The following is a 16371-nucleotide window of genomic DNA, read 5'->3' as shown; positions in this document are numbered from 1 at the left end:
GTCTCTCACTATATTGTTCTCTCCACTGCATATTTGATTTTTAGGATTATTGAGGGACAGGTAGGGGATGTGTGGATGCCTGGCAGTGTCTTTTCAGGACTTCTCCAGGGTCTCTGAACAGCTTGGCAATGCAGAGCCTACCCATGGCTTCATCACTAACCTGGTTAGGACCTTTGGAGTAGGCTGTGTGTGTGGGGGAGAGAAGATAGGATATCCAAAATTGCCCTTCTGTTGCAGGTTTCTTTTTTTCTTTTTCTTTTTCCCCCAGAGATTTCCAGAACTTGACTAATATTTGGAACAAGAAATCATATAGAGATTATTAAGCTGTTCACAACAGACTTCACTCAGCCCGCCTGTGGACTCAGCTTGCTGAGTTTGGTTTCTTCCCTTTCCTTTAAATAGCACGCATAACCCTTGTTTTTGCCAGCCTGCAAGTGCTTTCTCCTTCACTTGCTGCCTGTCTGCCCGCAAGAATGGGGCCGGAGGCACCCCTTGAGGAACAAGCAGGAGATATTCCAGCACAGCCCTGGCTTGGATGGGCCACAGGCAAGACTGAAATGACATTTGCAGCCAATGCTGCCACCGCCCGGCAGCCCTTTCCCAGTTTGTGTTTAATTCATCCCCCAGGCGTCATGGAGAGCTCCACTCCGTATTCACGGTAGCTGCTAAGAGCTGGAGCTGGCTCCAGAGGCAGGGAAGACAAAGGCAGGAGTTTCACACCCAGAGCCGAACCTGGTGTCTGTGTGGATAAAATCTAGAAACCGAGTGTGTGTCAGCTTGCCAGGCAGCTGGGAACACAAGTGTCTGCTCTCTCAACAGTGCCTCACTTTAACACTGAAATCTTCACAGGTGTCATTACTTTTGACCGATGGGTAAGTGATTTGTGCAGTGGTCCTCTGAGGGAGGCTGAGGGGCCTCACTGTCTTTGGGAGGATGGAGCACAAAGCAGCAAGCAAGAACAATTCCCTGGCCTCTTTGTGTCTGAAATACCAATGCAGAATGTAAGCAAGGCCGTGGAGAGAAAGACAAGACCAGGAGTGATCAAATAAATGCTAACTAAATTTTGAACTGTTCCCTATACAACCCAGAATAACTTCAAACTCTTTTATTGCCATTTAATTTTTAAAACCAGTTTATTTCTGTCTTTTGGAAGAAGTGAATGCTCTCAGCTCTCTGCAGAATATTTTGATGATGACACAAGACTTCAGGGGATCTCTGAAACTTAAAAGGTCAGACTTCTGCTCTCAGTTACACCACTGAAACTCTGTAATGAGACTTTTGAAATCAGTGCAACTGTGTGGAATTTGTGCAGATAAAGCTCTGTGAGATCCAAGTCAGCAGAAGGATTTTAGAGGATTTATTCTATTCTAGGCAACAAAGTTGTTAGTGCAGGATGAATTTATGGGTATAACCAACATCAATATGCAGTCATCTTGTCTTTGAAATGTGATTTTAGACTGCTGTTGGAAGTAATGCTGGATAGTGCGGAAGTAGTGATTTCCAGGACACTATTGCATTGGAATGAAGGAGACTGACTATTCATATAAGAGGAATAAATAGTAGAAGAGTTGTGATATTTTTGACTTGAGAGTTAGTAATTGGAGCCTTCCATTTCTGCAGAGGGTGGATCTATTCTGAGAACAGCATTTCCCTGAAACTTCTGGTCTCATCTTGCAACTGGAAGATAGGGGATTTTCAGGAAGCAATTGTTCTCGGGGAATATAGACACACTACCTTCTGCAAACAAAAAGTTGGAAGTGAACACACTTGCTTCCATTATTTCCCCTAGCTAGCTATTCTTGGGGAAAAAAGTGTATTTTCATATACAGTCATTCTCTCAAAAATAGTTTAATCCAGTAGAAAACTGGGCATGTCCTTAAAAATCTGAATAAAGGCTGTGTAGAACTCAGTTATGTGCTGGAGGAGTGTGAGCACAGACCTAGGAGTAAGGGATTTCCGTGTTTCAGATCTGGGTTTGACACTCATACACTGTGTGCACATTGTCAGGTCTGTGGGTCTTGCTGCCTTGGATGCAGTACCTAGATCAAGTAGCTTTAGAGCTTCATTGTAAGTGGGAAACACTGTCATTGCTGAGCATTGGTGTGGTGCTGGGAACTTGTATGGCAGATTTATTCCAACACAGCAGCAGCTCCTCAAAGTCTGATTTGATCTAGAAATTATAATTAAGCTTAGTGCACAGCAAAATATGAAAAATTGTGGATGGGTTGGTCTAGGTGGGGTCTACCACAACTTCCATGGGGTGTGGATGCAGTGTCAGGCTGAATCTTTAGCATGACGAGGGGTAATAGGATGGGTTACAGAGTGAGGTGGTTTATGTATTCACTGGGATCTCCATTTGGGAGACATGACTTCATTACTGTCAATGCTCACTGGTGAAACTGAGAGCAGAGTCGGGCTCACAGCAGTCATGGCTTCTCAGGAGTTTGAGTTGTTCTTGCCTAAAGCTGAGATGCTATCAAGAGCTCCTGCAGACCTTTCTTGCAGCACACTGGAAGCCAGTGCCCCAGGGAGCCAGTACAGGGCAGATGAGTCTGTCCTCATGGCCCCCTGCCCACTGTAGGACAAATGAAGTCTGTTTTCTCATTCCCTTAGGTACGGTGAGTATGGCAGAGGGAGGCAGTGCTGGCCTGTTCTGTTGGACCATGTTCTCTATAATTGATCTGCTCCCTTCCCAGTGGTTCTTTGAAGGTTGCACATGCTTTAATTATGTATGCATGTCCTGTCAATGCATATTAATTGTGTTACGCTTCTCCTCTGCAGAGGGAAACTTGCCCACGGCTGAAGTGTAACTAATGATGCCAAACCTTCTCTGGAGGCGTGTGGTTATTTATTTTGTTTTGTTTCAGTTCAACCCTTCACCCCTTCCCCTCTCTCTTCAGATGGAGTTGATTGGAGCCTACTCTGTGCCAGTGGTTGTGATTTTCCTCACCTTCAGTTTTTGTGACTAACCTGGTTCCTGTCTTTGGTTTTTTTGGGTGTCGCCGTCTGTGCTGTGGCCATGTGCTCACTTGCATGCAGTTGAGGAAAGGGCCTCCGGTGCCTCCGCCTCCAAAAGTCACCCCCTCCAAGGAGATCAAGCAGGAGAACATCATCAGTCTGTTTGATGACAATTTTGTCCCCGAGATAAGTGTGACAACCCCTTCGCAGGTTAGCTGCTATGCCCTGCCTAATTCTTCTCTGCCTCTGAACTCTTCCTTCAGACCATTCTTCTCTTTGGAGGTGTCAAGCCATGAAACCTGGTCAGGTGAAGGAGGAAGGCAAGCTCAGCATTGGACCTCAGAAGGCAAAGGATTACTTAGGAGCTGACTTAAAGGGGAGAGTACCTAAAAGGCAGTAAGAGGTTGCATTTTGAGAGCTTTCATTCATAGAAGAAACAGGAGAAATGCACCTGGTCAAGATACCAGAAAGTAATCGCTGCATTTGTTCAGCAGCAGTGCACATGAGTTATGACCCTCTTCATATCCTGTGGTGTGCTATGCTTTCTCCAAGCCCACTGATCCTGAGTATGGATGAAACATTTTTTTTCTGCTCATGTGCATCCCTAACTGCTGATCTTGGCATCTCTGCCAGTTCTTGGAGAAGACAGTTTTGTGCTCTCTGTGCCTTCACCTCTGGGCTTAAAGCCCAGGTCTGCACAGGAAAGGCCAAAAAGATTTTTCTAAGTTCTCTTTGCAAAGAGTAGCAGATGCAGTTAGATGGGCAGGACTGTGCCTGTAGTTAAGTGTGCTGACACAGTCTGTCAGTATTGTCAAGTGGCCTTCTGAACCCCTGAAGAAGGAAAAAGTTTTCAAATTATGGATTTTATGGATTTTCCTCTTCACTTTCTCTTTGATTTATGTCACTTCCAGAGAGGCTGTCCAGGTGGGAAGTTCTCTGTTGGGTCTAGGAGAATGGCAGTCCTTACGTATACAGGAGCCTGACCAGATTTCTGGCTGTATCATGAGATGCCTGCATCTACTTTATTTAAATATATATATACACATGTGCATATATATATTCCCTAAATGCTTGTTAAAGCACAAATCATATCTCTATCAGTGCTCATCTGTGACTCACTCATTCTCTTATTTCTCTTTGCGTCACGCTGCTCCATTGCCTCTGGTTTGCCACCTTCCACCCAGTTGCTGAGGGCAGAGATGAAGTGGGGAGGGAAGGAAGTCCTTGTGAGATTTGGCTTTGCAATAGATAAAACTTGCAGAGTGGAGAGATGATTTGACATCACTGCTGGAAGGCGGGGACTGCAGGCAGCTGAGCAACTCTTTATCATCATCTGTGTTTCCTTCTCCTGTATTGTATTGGACAGCTCTGTCTGTCCCATGGTCTCTATCATGTATTTCCATGTGAATGCCAGCCCTTAGAAATATTCTTCTGCACCTGATCAGTGCTCTGAGCCAGGATGGGATCTGCTGTGACTTTTGACCGGATGGGAATTCTGAGGGAGGACTCTGGTTTCCAGAACCATCTTCTCTTCAAGGGCCCAGCAGTCCCTGGCACTCAGTGTGTTGCCCAGGGCTGTTCCTGTCAGATGTCTTAGTTCCAGTGAGCTGTCTTGTGGGAGATTTGGGTAAAGACAAGGAGTGTTAGCCCTTGCATTCAAGTATTGAATGACAGGTAAGACTATTCCGTGACTGCAGCCTTTGAGGTCTCACTACTAAACAAAGTTAAAGATTGGGGTTGTAACCTCTCTCATGGGTGGCTTGGATGTGCTGGAAGAGCATACTAGAATGCTAATGGGTTTTTGCATGCTGGTCAGGGCTCATTATTGTGAGATGAGAGCTTGGTTCCTTATCCTCATCCTTGTGGATCTCAAAAAGACATGTTCATAAGGCAGAGAAAAATCTGTAAGAAAATTGGGGTAAGAGAAAATTAGAAGAGGTGAAAATGATGGTGACGTTGGTGGTATTCAGAGGACTTACCTCAAATGGTAACTTACTACTTTCCAGAAGCTTTTCCATTGTGGGATTTTCATATAACTGTGGAGACCAACCTACCAAATTTTGTGTTATTGAAAAGATAGCTGAAGCAATAGGGCCGGTGAGCTGGGGGGTCATAGGAAACAGGAGCAAGTCTTTTGACTTGCCAGAGACAGCAGCTTCCTCTGAAGCTGAGTAAAAGCAGTATCTTGTGGTGAGATTAAATCTAAACCACCAAAGTGATAGTCCAGTCTTAAATGCTAATGATTTGTGTCCTTTGTAGTTATTTCTTATTAACGGTAATCAGCAAATGTGGGATAGTTGTCTCTAGGTAGAACATTATTCACTCAAAGGGAGTTATTCTGATGATGTTGAAGAAAGTAGCAAAGTTTCTCAAATGTATGCTTTTTAGAAGGCTTACATGTGTAAGTTTATGGGATGCCTAGAAATGAAAACTATTGAAAGCAGCATTTTTGAGTTGGGGGTGGGGGGGATTCAGATCCCTTAGCTAGGGGGAGCTGCCATATTTTGTGTTTCTGACTCAGAAGGCAGGAAGAAATTAGCAGCTTTGGGAGTTAGCTCTGAGGTCTCTCAGCCTTCCCTTCCAGCAGTTTGAGTGGTATTCTGCCTGGATTTTGTTCCTGAGATGGGTTGTATGGATGGGGAGCTCTTTTATGTGTAGGTGAGGAAGTTGGTCTGTCAGTGTAAAGGCAGCTGGATGAGCTGTGGGGAACAGATCCACTCAAAGGAGCAACCTTTCTCACTCATCAGTGGCCATGATCTCTTTGACCGCAGCAGATCAGGTGCTCACACCTTGTCAGCTCATTTGGCCAGGTGGGAAGACGAATGAGTGCTGTGGAAAAGGCTCAGATTTGGTTTGCAGGGCCCCCATGTGAGCTGCCTGGGATTGTGGGCGCCAGGCAGTCGGGACTCACATCCAGTGTTTGCTCTGCCACCATTTCTTCTGCGCTTGCAGCCTCAGCTCTGGGATATCACACGCCCTCCCTCCACTGTGCACACGCGCGTGTCTAACGCTCATACTACTTTTCTCCCTCACTGCTGCCAAGTTTGATGCCCCTGGGCCCTTCCAGGAGGGAGCCAGCCTGTTGGATCTGGATTTTGATCCCATTAAACCAGATGCCACTGTGGGGAAGACCCCCACACCCGCCTCCCAGGTTGGTTCATATCGCCGTTCCTTCTCCCTTCATAACTGACTTGCACCCGCCTGAACGATAACATGGACCTGAGCTGTGGGTGGCTGGGCTTGGGTGGGTGCCCAGAATGGGAACCTTGGTCTTCTCTGCTGGATGTGCAAGTCCAGGAAGAATCAGGTGGCTGCTGGCCTGGCCACAGAGACTAGGTGTTTGTGGGGTGCTTGGACTTTGCTCTGATGATCCACTTAATGTATGTCCCTCCCTAGAGCAGCATCCTCTATATGCTGTATGTATTTAAGTTGTTACTCTGTGGATGGGAATTCAGCCTGAGCTCTGTGCTCCTGCTATAAATTGCTCTCAAAAGGATTTTTAATTAACAGAGACTTTGATAATCTGCAGTTACTTAAGGTGAATAAGGCTGTAAATGGATAATTCAAGTGATGTGAAGCCCTTTTTTATCTGTATGACACAGCTTGCACTCATAGTTGAGAAGCAGCTTCCTGCCTGTCACAGTGTGGTATCAAAAAGGAAGATGCCTAATTCTGTTCTGGCCTGTACCTGGTCCTGTCCTCTGTCAGAGGCAGGTGGACTGTGCCTCATTTTACATCTACATGACTGGAGGCTTTGAAGTGCATCCTGAATATGGTTGTTGTCCTCACTGAGATTTTCCATTTTATATGTGTGAACTGGCTATTCTTTGCCTGTGGATGCCACTAAAATTTGTAATTGACATAATTGGGTTGTTTATAGTACATCTCCAGTATCATCATGTTAAGTAGGTCTGTATGGCACAGATTTTTGTAAGAATAAGACTTCTTTTGTCAGAGCAATCAAACATTAGGCATTTTGATTCCCCTAAATTAAAATACTGTATCTGCAAGATACTAGTTATTATCATAATTGGATACACACCAATATGGCAAAGATATCCTTTTTTGGAACTTTATGTGGGTACATGGGCATTTTGTGTCTACTTGCCTCCAGGGCAAGCTGCATATAAGGATAAGCTTTTGAAAAAAAAAAAAATTAACTTTTTTTTTTTTCTGAATTACCAGCTAGAACTCAGATAATTGGTTATACTGACATAGGATACAAGTATAAATTTGATTTAAAATGGAATTATCCTTCCAGCAAGCAACAAATATTACACTAAGTGGGTTTTTCAAAAGTGCTCAGCAATAGCATGTTTAGTGTTCTAATCTAATTATTAGTACCTTCAGAAGTCATTAAAAGAGTCAAAAATCAATAATTTCTACTGGTAAGCAGAGTACAAAAATAGTGAAAACCACCTAGGTATCAAAACAGTCAGATTTATTTCCTTATATGGTGGGCAGTATGGCAGAGTGGTTAAGGTATTTTACTACTGATCCAAAGAACCACAGAATCCTAGAATGTTAAGGGCTTGGAAGGGACCTTAAAGATCTTCTGTTCCCAGGGATGTATAAATTCATGCACCAACAGATATTTTCTAAACATGCAGAGATAAGTGCTGTTGAATGTGTATGTCTGCTTCAGTCTGATCAGTGTCTGTAATGTTTGTACTCGCTGAAATAATCATGTATAAACATGTTTTATTTTTGTTGCTCTTTGACATGCTTAGTCTTTACCTTGGGATTTATGGGAGGTAAGAAATTCATACAGCTTTTGTCTCTCGTCATGTACTGTTCACATGCCAGTGCCAGCTCTGTTCACATGCCTGTCTCCTTTCCTTCACTGCTTCCCCTTCCTGCATACCCCAGGCCAGAGTTGCTCTATGTGCTGCTGGACCCACTTATGCACCTTGTATGAAGCCCCAGGGCCAACCACATGTTTGCAAGTCATTCTGGCACTCTGAGACTTACAATTCTACCAGTGCACATGCCCATTGCCTTTCCCTGCTAACCCACTCATCCTTCCCTTGGCATAATGCTATGACTTTCACCTCATACTTAATACTACTGTGGCATTATCCTCACTCTCTGCAACCGAGCATTTCCTAAACTCTCTACGTCCTGTTGGTCTTGTGTGCAATGAATAAATATCTCAGCTGTCATTAATATATCATCATTACTGCCTGTACCCTTAGATATGTACACATCTGGAATTGTCTGTGGTGTTTGCTGTTCCTCAGCCATCGTTGTCAGTGATGTGAATTTGTTCACCCTGTGTCTCCACTGGAAGTTAACTGCAGGCCCAAGACTTGCCTGGCATCTGCCTCAGCCTCAGCTTTGGAGCTTGCTGACAGGGAGACCCTGCACGTGCCCTGCATCTGAACCAAAACCTGACCCTCATTTATGCCCTCTCCAGATACGTGGCCTGGGCAGGTCTCAGGTTGCTGCACAGTAGCCCCTGAGAGATATTGCAAGCACAACTGCTTTTGAGTCCCTCTGAATTGGCAGCCAGCAGTGTGGACAGAAAATGCTTGATCTGGGTACTCAGGCCTGCTGCTGGAACTGGCTGTATTCACTGACAGAGCTCCTGGCCTTGGCTCATGCAGAGGAATTGAGTCCTGCCAAATTTCCCATTCCCGAGGGCCAGATGAGTGTACTTCCCTAGAATGAATGTGCTTGGAAGGACACGACTTAGCCCTGGCCTAAGGACTCACTGTGGCCCTACTCTCCTTCACATGAGCTTGGGTGATGTCAAGGACGAAGGTTTCCCCTGTGTGTTTTATCAGCCATCAGTGTTTAACATCTGTTGTTCCCCTGTATGTGCATTGTCAATCTGTCGTAGGGAAGAAGAGACTGGTTTAGCTAGGAAAAATCTCATTTCTTTCAGGTGAATGGGCAGGGGTCAGGTATGACTGATCTGATTGGTCAAGGTTTTTTTGACCACTTCTCTCATCCTGCAAACTGATTTTACCCAAAAGAGAATCTGTTCAACCAGGAAATTCTACTATTCAAGGTGTTCTCACTGTACCAAGTCTCACCTTGCATACCATACACAAAGAGCAGAGCTTCCTAAAGCTGGGGAATCTTCCTCTTCAAGTCTTCTGAGATGTTTTTGTTATAAATATTCTTAGCTGTTGATGAGAGGAGACTTTTTTGGATTCTTTAGTCCCATAGGCCATGAGGTTAACAACTGCGTAGAAACTTCAGTGCAGCAGAGCTGGCTTAGCTCTGCAGACTGGGAAATGTGCATTTGGTGTGCATGATGCTGCTGCTGAAAGAAGCAAAGCCTGTGAACCTGGTAACAGCAGTGAGCAATTCTTCCTCTCCCTGTACTCTCTTTAAATGACTGTAAATGCTTTTATAGGCCTCAGGATGCCCCACAGGTATATAAATAGAAAAATTAATAGTTGACATGAAAATCCCCTTTGTTGAAATCCAGGGGATTAATTTAGATCCAGTTTCTCTGATTATTCCATACTACTTTTGCAAATTAGCTGCTTTTAAAAAAACCAAACCCTGAACCATCACCTTGAGGTCCTTTTCACTTGTCCATATAAAATGCATGCTTGGTCAGATAGAGCTGGCCTGGCATTTAGCCCAGTTCCAGTTTCACTGAACCTAAATGAAAACCTGGGAGTGAATCCAATTAAACAGAAGAATCCTTTGTAGCTTTTCATATGCATATATTTACCTTAGCTCTACCAAAGCTGCTGAGAGAATCCTCTGTAGGATGGGAACGGCTCTGCTCTCTGTAATATCTTCTGGCAGTATAGGCCTGTGGACATGGTGATTGGGAGACATGAGGAAGGATGTGATAGGGGAGGAAAGCATGTGTTAAATGGCACCACTGGAGCAGCTGAAGGTAAAGTAATGGATTTTTATTAAATCAAGGATTTATTTCTTTGTTATTGCTGCTGTTACTAGAAACCTGCTTGGGGCATTGTGCTAGTGCATGGCTAGTAGCCAGATGGGTGTACATTTAAGGTTTACCATGGTGATTGTTTTACTCTGGGCTTTTGTAAGGTTGGAACTATGAGAAATGCAACATTAAGGAATCTGGACAATGCCTTGTTTTGAATGTGGTTGTATGCAGGGGTGTACGTGTCTTGATTTAACTCCAACTGGCAGTGAAACACCACACACCCTCTCACTCATTTCTCTCCCATTGGTGGGATGGAGGAGAAAGTTGGAAGATTAAAAGTAATAAAGCTTGTGGATTGAGATGAGACCATCTTAATTCAAACAAAATAATTGTAATGAAAAGAAAAATAACAGAGATAAATGAAACCCAAAATAAACCCAAGTGAGGCAAATGAAAAACAGTTGCTCAACACCAGCTGACTGATGCCCAGCTCATTCCTGAGCAGTGGTGCCTGATCAGCTTTTCCCATAGTTTATACTGAGCATGATGGCATTTGGAATATCCCTGTGGTCAGTTGGGGTCAGCTGTCCTGGCTGTGTCCCCCCCCGTCCTTCTGCCTCCCAGCCTCCTTGCTGGCAGGGCAGCATGAGAACCTGAAAAGTCCTTGACTTGGTGTAAGCACTGCTCAACAACAACTACATCGTCAGTAATGTTGGCAACATTATTCTCATCCTAAATCCAAAACATAGCCCTGTACCAGCTATTAGGAAGAAAATCAACTATCCCAGCTGAAACAGGACAACATGTGTTTATCAAATGTATGAGGCATGTAGCGTGCTAAAGCTGGGTATTCCCATGTATTAAAAATGGCAAATCTTGGGAGTCTTCCCAGATGCTGCCTGGCCAGTCTCCCAAGGGGCTGATTTGCAGCCTTGGTGCTACCAGATCCAATGTACTTCCTGCATTATTGCAATTTCTGGGAAGGGCAAATGAATATCTTTAATTTTGTGTTAAAAAGAGTTAATGTGACTCCAGATAAAGGCAAACAAAAACTTGAACCGCTGGAAGTCTATCGTAGATGTTTGGTTGGTCTTTTGTTGTGCACAGAAAGCCCTGTCCCCAGGCTTTTTAGAACAGTCATTGTCAGGCAGTGATTTGTGGGTGGTACTGAATCTCCTTGGTAGTGGCAGCTTTTGTGCAGTAGAAACTTTGCATCAACGCAAATGTGTTACACACCCCATCTGGAATATTCATAGAAAATTCTTAGTAATAGAATATTCACAAAAGAATCCCAGTTCACAACTCTTTGGTCCAAAATTGAAGGGAGTGAAAGTTAGCTCAGTTTGATTCAGTCCTAATGTCATGTTGATGCTGGGTCTGGACTAAATTTCATATCTGGACACATTATTACCGTGCTCTTTTGTTTCTGGGAGTAGGCGAGTACTTAAATATTCTGTGATTGTTATCCTTGGAAGTAGACTAAGGAGAGATCCTTGTTCTTTGGCATGCAAGAGAACTTGTATTCTCTTACAAGTGGGCAATCTAGATCTAATAATAGATACTGTGTTTGTGTGTGATGTAGGTCTGCAGTTTGGATCATGGAGAGAAAGAGGCACTCAGAATTTTTGGTGTTTCATTGATTTCCTCTGAATTATTGCCTACTGCATGGCTGGAGGGTTTCTGACTTCGTTGTGATTTCCATGAGTTGCAGAGTAAGGGGAAAACAGAAATTCAGCCAGACCCTGCAGTGTCTCACCTGTTAGTCAGCAGATGGCTCAGGCAGTGGCACAGAGCACTTGGCAGGCTGGGCTGCACTTTGCTGCACACTCGTGTGGCTGGAATGAGAGTAACTTCCCATTGGGATGACTTTTGTATTGCAGCCTGCAGAAGCAGCCCGTGCAGGAGCTGAAGCAGCTGGATCAGAAGCAGCAGCTGGAGCTGAAGCATCTAAAACTGAAGCTGACTCAGGATCGGTAAACACTCAAGGGACAGCAATCCCTTTTCTCCATCCCTTTGTTACACAGCACATGTGGGAGGCTGGACTGGGAAAAGAGCTGTGCAGCTTGTTGGAAAAACACATCCCTGCCACCAGAGGAGTTACAATGCTCTTATTCAGGAACCAAGCTTAGTTGTTGCATTTTATCTGTGTAATGCTTAGGGAGAAGTTCTGCTGGAAAAGTCAGTAAAAGAATTGTCCCTTCACCCATGTTATGAAGTCAGCCCACAGCCCATGCTGTCCTAAGCTGTGTTGTCAGCTGGATTCCCCCTTGCTTGCCATTTACTTTACCTACCCTCTCCTCTGGGCTCTGGCTGTGTCTCCTGGATATCCAGGCCTCCTCTCTTTTTGGTGACACTACTGCCCTTTTAGGGGACGGGTAGGTCCCACTCATGGCAGCTTTGTTCCTACAGGCTGTCACATTTGAGTTGTCTGTTCCAGGAGGGCTCTATGAGATTGCATTGTGACCACAGCAACTGGGAAATGCCAGGCATTATGGTCTCAGAAAACCTACAGCTCATCCCTGCCTTTCTGCAGCCTTAAGCAGAGAAAGACAGCAGTCACCAATCCTGCCTTCTCGCTGCTGCCTCTGCTGTCCCTTGGGGTGTTTTGCTGCTGGCTGGTGTGCTCGGAAAACCCACTGAAGCCGTGGGATGGTTGGGGTCTGGATGCTCCAGGGTGGACTTGGAGCTTCAGTTTTGGGTTCTCTTTTCTCAATGTCTTTTTTTCCCTTCCTTGGCTGCCACTGCCTATCAGAGCTCTTTGCCTGCTGTTGTTGTGGAAACTTTCCCTGCAACCATCAATGGCACTGTGGAAGGAGGGGCTTCATCTGAGAGAGCTGACATGCCCCCAGGATTTCTGTTCAAGGTGAGTGTGTGGCTGTGCAGCATTGAGTTCCTGGTGAGGGTTTTTTCTCCCCTGTAAGGCATTGGCTGCTTTTACTCAGCATGGCCATGGCCTAGGCCACATTGAAAAGCAGAACAGAAGTTGAAGGAGAGATAAACCTTCCTCTCCAGCAGTGCAGCTTCATGCAGTTCCAGATATTTCAAAGGATTGTGTAAGAGCATCAGCATCTAAAGGTCTTGCTGTACTGTGCAGCAAAATCCATTCTCTCTGCTGGAGTGGTTTCTGTCTTGGTGGTGTGGTGGTGTCAGTCACAGACTCTGGATAGTGGATAAAATGTGCTCCTGACAGGAAAAGTTAAACTTTGATGCAAGTTGACAAATTGAGAAGAGTTGGGAACACCAGCAAGAACAGAGGACTCTGTTCAGGGAAGTTAGAAAGTCAGAATTAACAGAGAAGAGTATAGGACTAGACAGGGAAGTTGGGTGGGTATTCTGAATATGCCAAAGATCACTTGCAGCAAAGGTGTAGAGGAAGGAGTGATTTTAGGTGAGGATAAGCCACAAATTTAATGTCCATAGGGGAGTGTGGTAGCCAGAAAGCACAGCTGTATCATGCCCTGAAAGTGAGAATTTACAGCATCTTACTATAGGAACGCTTCTCTGCTTTAGTCGTTCCCATTTTTTTCTGTGAGTTCTGCTGAAAGCAGAAGAATTGCAAAGCCCTGAAGAACGACAGGAGGCTCATAACATTTAGTGTGGTTTCAGGTGGCATTTTAGGCTGTAGTGCTCAAAGTGCTGCTCTCCTGTCCCTGCAGGTCCAGGCCATGCACGATTACACAGCCACTGACACTGACGAGCTGCAGCTGAAGGCTGGGGACGTGGTGCTTGTGATTCCATTTGAGAACCCTGAGGAGCAGGTGAGTGGGGGAGGCAGGGTGTGAGCATGGGCCAGGTGGAGCCAAGGGGCTTTCCTGAGCTGCTTCTTTCTTCACTAACAGTTGGCTGGCTGAATGCTGAGCCCTTAGTTTGTGGCTGGGAGCTGGCAAGAGAGCCGGCTGGCCTTGAGCTTGAGATTGGCTTCTTGCAACAGAGGGGAGGACTCTGCTTGTCACTGGAAAGTGGAGACATTATCCTGCATAAAGCATGTGGAGTAGCCATGGGTTCTTGTCCCTATCAAAACATTTGAGCCAATACAGTGGCTCTCTTGATCAGGGAGCCCAACAGAGCCCATGCTTTGCCTCCTCGCTGCCCCTGAACTTGATGCATTCCCTATGACCACTACAGCACAGACTGTGGCATTGAAATAAGTGACTGATAGCTTATGATGTTTTCTTCTCTTTTGAGAAATATTGGAGCTCTGAGAAAGCAGCTGGTGGTGGATGATGTCTTACACTTCAGCACAGCAGTGGCTGTTTCCAAGTGACTGTGTTTGGTCAGGAGATGGCAGCAGAATCAAAGGCTAGAGCAGGTCTCAGCTCCAGAGAACAAGTCTTGCTGCCCATCTTCTACCTGAATTTACTTGGTCATCTTTTTCTTTAATTTGAGCTAGAAGCCTTGAGTAAGTCCTCCCCACTTTCTGTGTTTGAGGGCACCCAGCTGACAATCTGCAGCAGTTTTTCTACTTTGACTGAGAGAGGTGGTGAGTTTGTAAAATTAATGCTCACATCTCTAGGTTTCTGTTTGGAAAAGAAAGAGAATTCTCCAAATTGATTGAGCAGTCATCAGGTCTTTGGGTTTGGCCAAGTTCAGATAAGATCTGGATTTCACAAGGGGTAAAGGGAAGGTGATGCAGTTCACTAACTCAGAAAATGTGGATCTTCTTTGTGGCCCAGATGTTGGCTTTGTGAATTGTGGAGGCAGATCATGCTGATGCTGGTGAGATGGAGCTATAAAAGCCAACAGTTCCCACACAGCTACAGGAGGAGAGGTTTTTGGGGAACAGACACTGATTCCTTCTGGAGATGAGAGTCCCCACTGGGTGGGACTGCCCTGCACAAGCGTTTGTGAACATTTCTTTCTCAGAAAGCTTTCTGGATGGGAAATGAGTGTCAGCTCCCCCAGTTTCTGTGGTAGGAGATGGCGTTTGTGGAGCAGATGGCGTTTTTGGATCAGAGTTTTTCAACGCCCTGTGTTTGCACTTTAGCTGGATGTGGGTGCAACAGCCATGAACTCAAGACTCTCCAAGCTGCAGAGGGTGAGCTCTGAGTGTTGCTAACATGACTCTGTAGCTGCACTGAAGCCCTCTAACCCTTCTACAGTGTATCTTATGCTACAACTCATTTCCCTAACCTCAACCATACCCAGCCAGGATTTTCTGGCTGTTAACATGTGCATGAACTGTGCACGTGAGTGGAGGGAGCTTAGGATACTAGACTGATTCCCATCCCTACCTTGCAGCTTAGGTCTCAGTTTGTGGGTATGCCCAGGCCTGGATTCATCTCTCTCAATAGAAGAAAGGGTTGAGGGCAGCAACACTTCTAATCTGGCACTTCAAGTGATCTGGTTTAAAATTGTTAAGGCCCTATCTGGGTCCTCATGTCTAATCCCTACAGCCAAGGAGACCCTTCATAGCAGGATGTGGTGGGAGTGATGCATGTGTGCTCTTTGACACAGCACTATGTTCAAATGGATGAGCTTTTGTGCCTGACGTGCTGTGAGCTGGAAGCTGCCTTCTAGACGCTTGGGCCCAGTGTCTTCTGCCTCATTGTTTGTCTTCCTGATTTATGGCATGTCAATCCTTCCACAGCCTCTGCAGCTGGCTGCTGCAGATGGGCTCGCATCTTGTGTCATTCCCATGACATCTCCTGAACATTCCAATCTAAGGCAGCAGCCAGGGCTAAGTGAGCCTGCAGGCTCTGGGAGCTGTGCAGCTCTCGTGGGTCATGCTGCACTCTAAACCCATGGGCTGCCCCACTGCAAATGAGTGGGGTGTGTGCATGGAAGGGAGCTTCCATTATGGCAGCTCCAAGGCATGCAGAGAGTAGAGGGTTGTAGACTGAGCTGCAAGCTCAGTGCAGCCCTCCCACCTTGAATATCTTGAATATCTCCCTCATGTGTCTAGGATGGAGCAGAAATCTCAATGCCAGTCTGCAGGCAGAGTGGGAAGTCTGGTTCTGCTCATGAGCAGATTCTACCAAGCAGGGTTCCTTTTGCCTGAGTCAAAATTCACCTGTGTTTATAGATGTTGGAGGCTAGGAAAGACATTCTTGAGAGACCTAAATCACATGTAGCCAAAATTTGGGAGTTTTGCTAACCTCACCTTGCATCAAACCAAACAGATTGCTGAGTTTTGGGAAGATGAGTTGGGTTCCTCAGCTCCCAATTCCCATAGATCAGGATTTCATTGTAGCTAATAAGACTCATTTTGCCTGTACCACCTCTAAAATGCCAATCATCTGGGTGCCCTGACTGGAGCAGGGATGAGCACTTTCTGGGGCTGATTCATCCTTTCCAAAGACTTGTGCCTGAGATAGATGGGGTGAATTACATGCTGGAGGTGCCTGTCTCTTTTATAGCCATGGAAAATGCTAGCCCCCTCATGTTTGCATTGTGAAGGGTGAGATAGGTGATTCCCATCCTCTAGCTCTGGAGTCTCTTTTGCCAGAATTTCTCCTCTTTCAGTGGTTGTAAATTATGACATGTTTCTTTTACGCTTGGTTATTTTTTACTGTGTCTGCACAGTCTGGGTCAGATGGGAGCTTTGGTATGAA

General features: G+C 45.4%; 1 protein-coding gene across 13 annotated transcripts in view; it reads left to right on the top strand.

Annotated features, from left to right (window-relative positions):
- Positions 1–16371, top strand: part of BIN1 (bridging integrator 1) — a 91519-nt gene that overhangs the window by 69311 nt on the left and 5837 nt on the right. For 3 of the 13 annotated variants that reach the window (XM_041473530.1, XM_041473529.1, XM_041473528.1), the window contains 7 exons: positions 3040–3168; positions 6002–6109; positions 7689–7712; positions 11701–11793; positions 12573–12683; positions 13477–13578; positions 14805–14855. In XM_041473530.1, the coding sequence (XP_041329464.1) occupies positions 3040–3168; positions 6002–6109; positions 7689–7712; positions 11701–11793; positions 12573–12683; positions 13477–13578; positions 14805–14855 (618 nt within the window). The remainder of the gene's footprint in view (positions 1–3039; positions 3169–6001; positions 6110–7688; positions 7713–11700; positions 11794–12572; positions 12684–13476; positions 13579–14804; positions 14856–16371) is intronic. The other 10 variants (XM_041473534.1, XM_041473532.1, XM_041473531.1 and 7 more) reach the window with 5 other exon arrangements.

This window comes from Pyrgilauda ruficollis, unplaced genomic scaffold, assembly GCF_017590135.1.
Source record: "Pyrgilauda ruficollis isolate IOZ18807 unplaced genomic scaffold, ASM1759013v1 scaffold3, whole genome shotgun sequence".
Taxonomy (NCBI): domain Eukaryota; kingdom Metazoa; phylum Chordata; class Aves; order Passeriformes; family Passeridae; genus Pyrgilauda; species Pyrgilauda ruficollis.
This window is presented reverse-complemented; position numbering and strand designations above follow the sequence as displayed.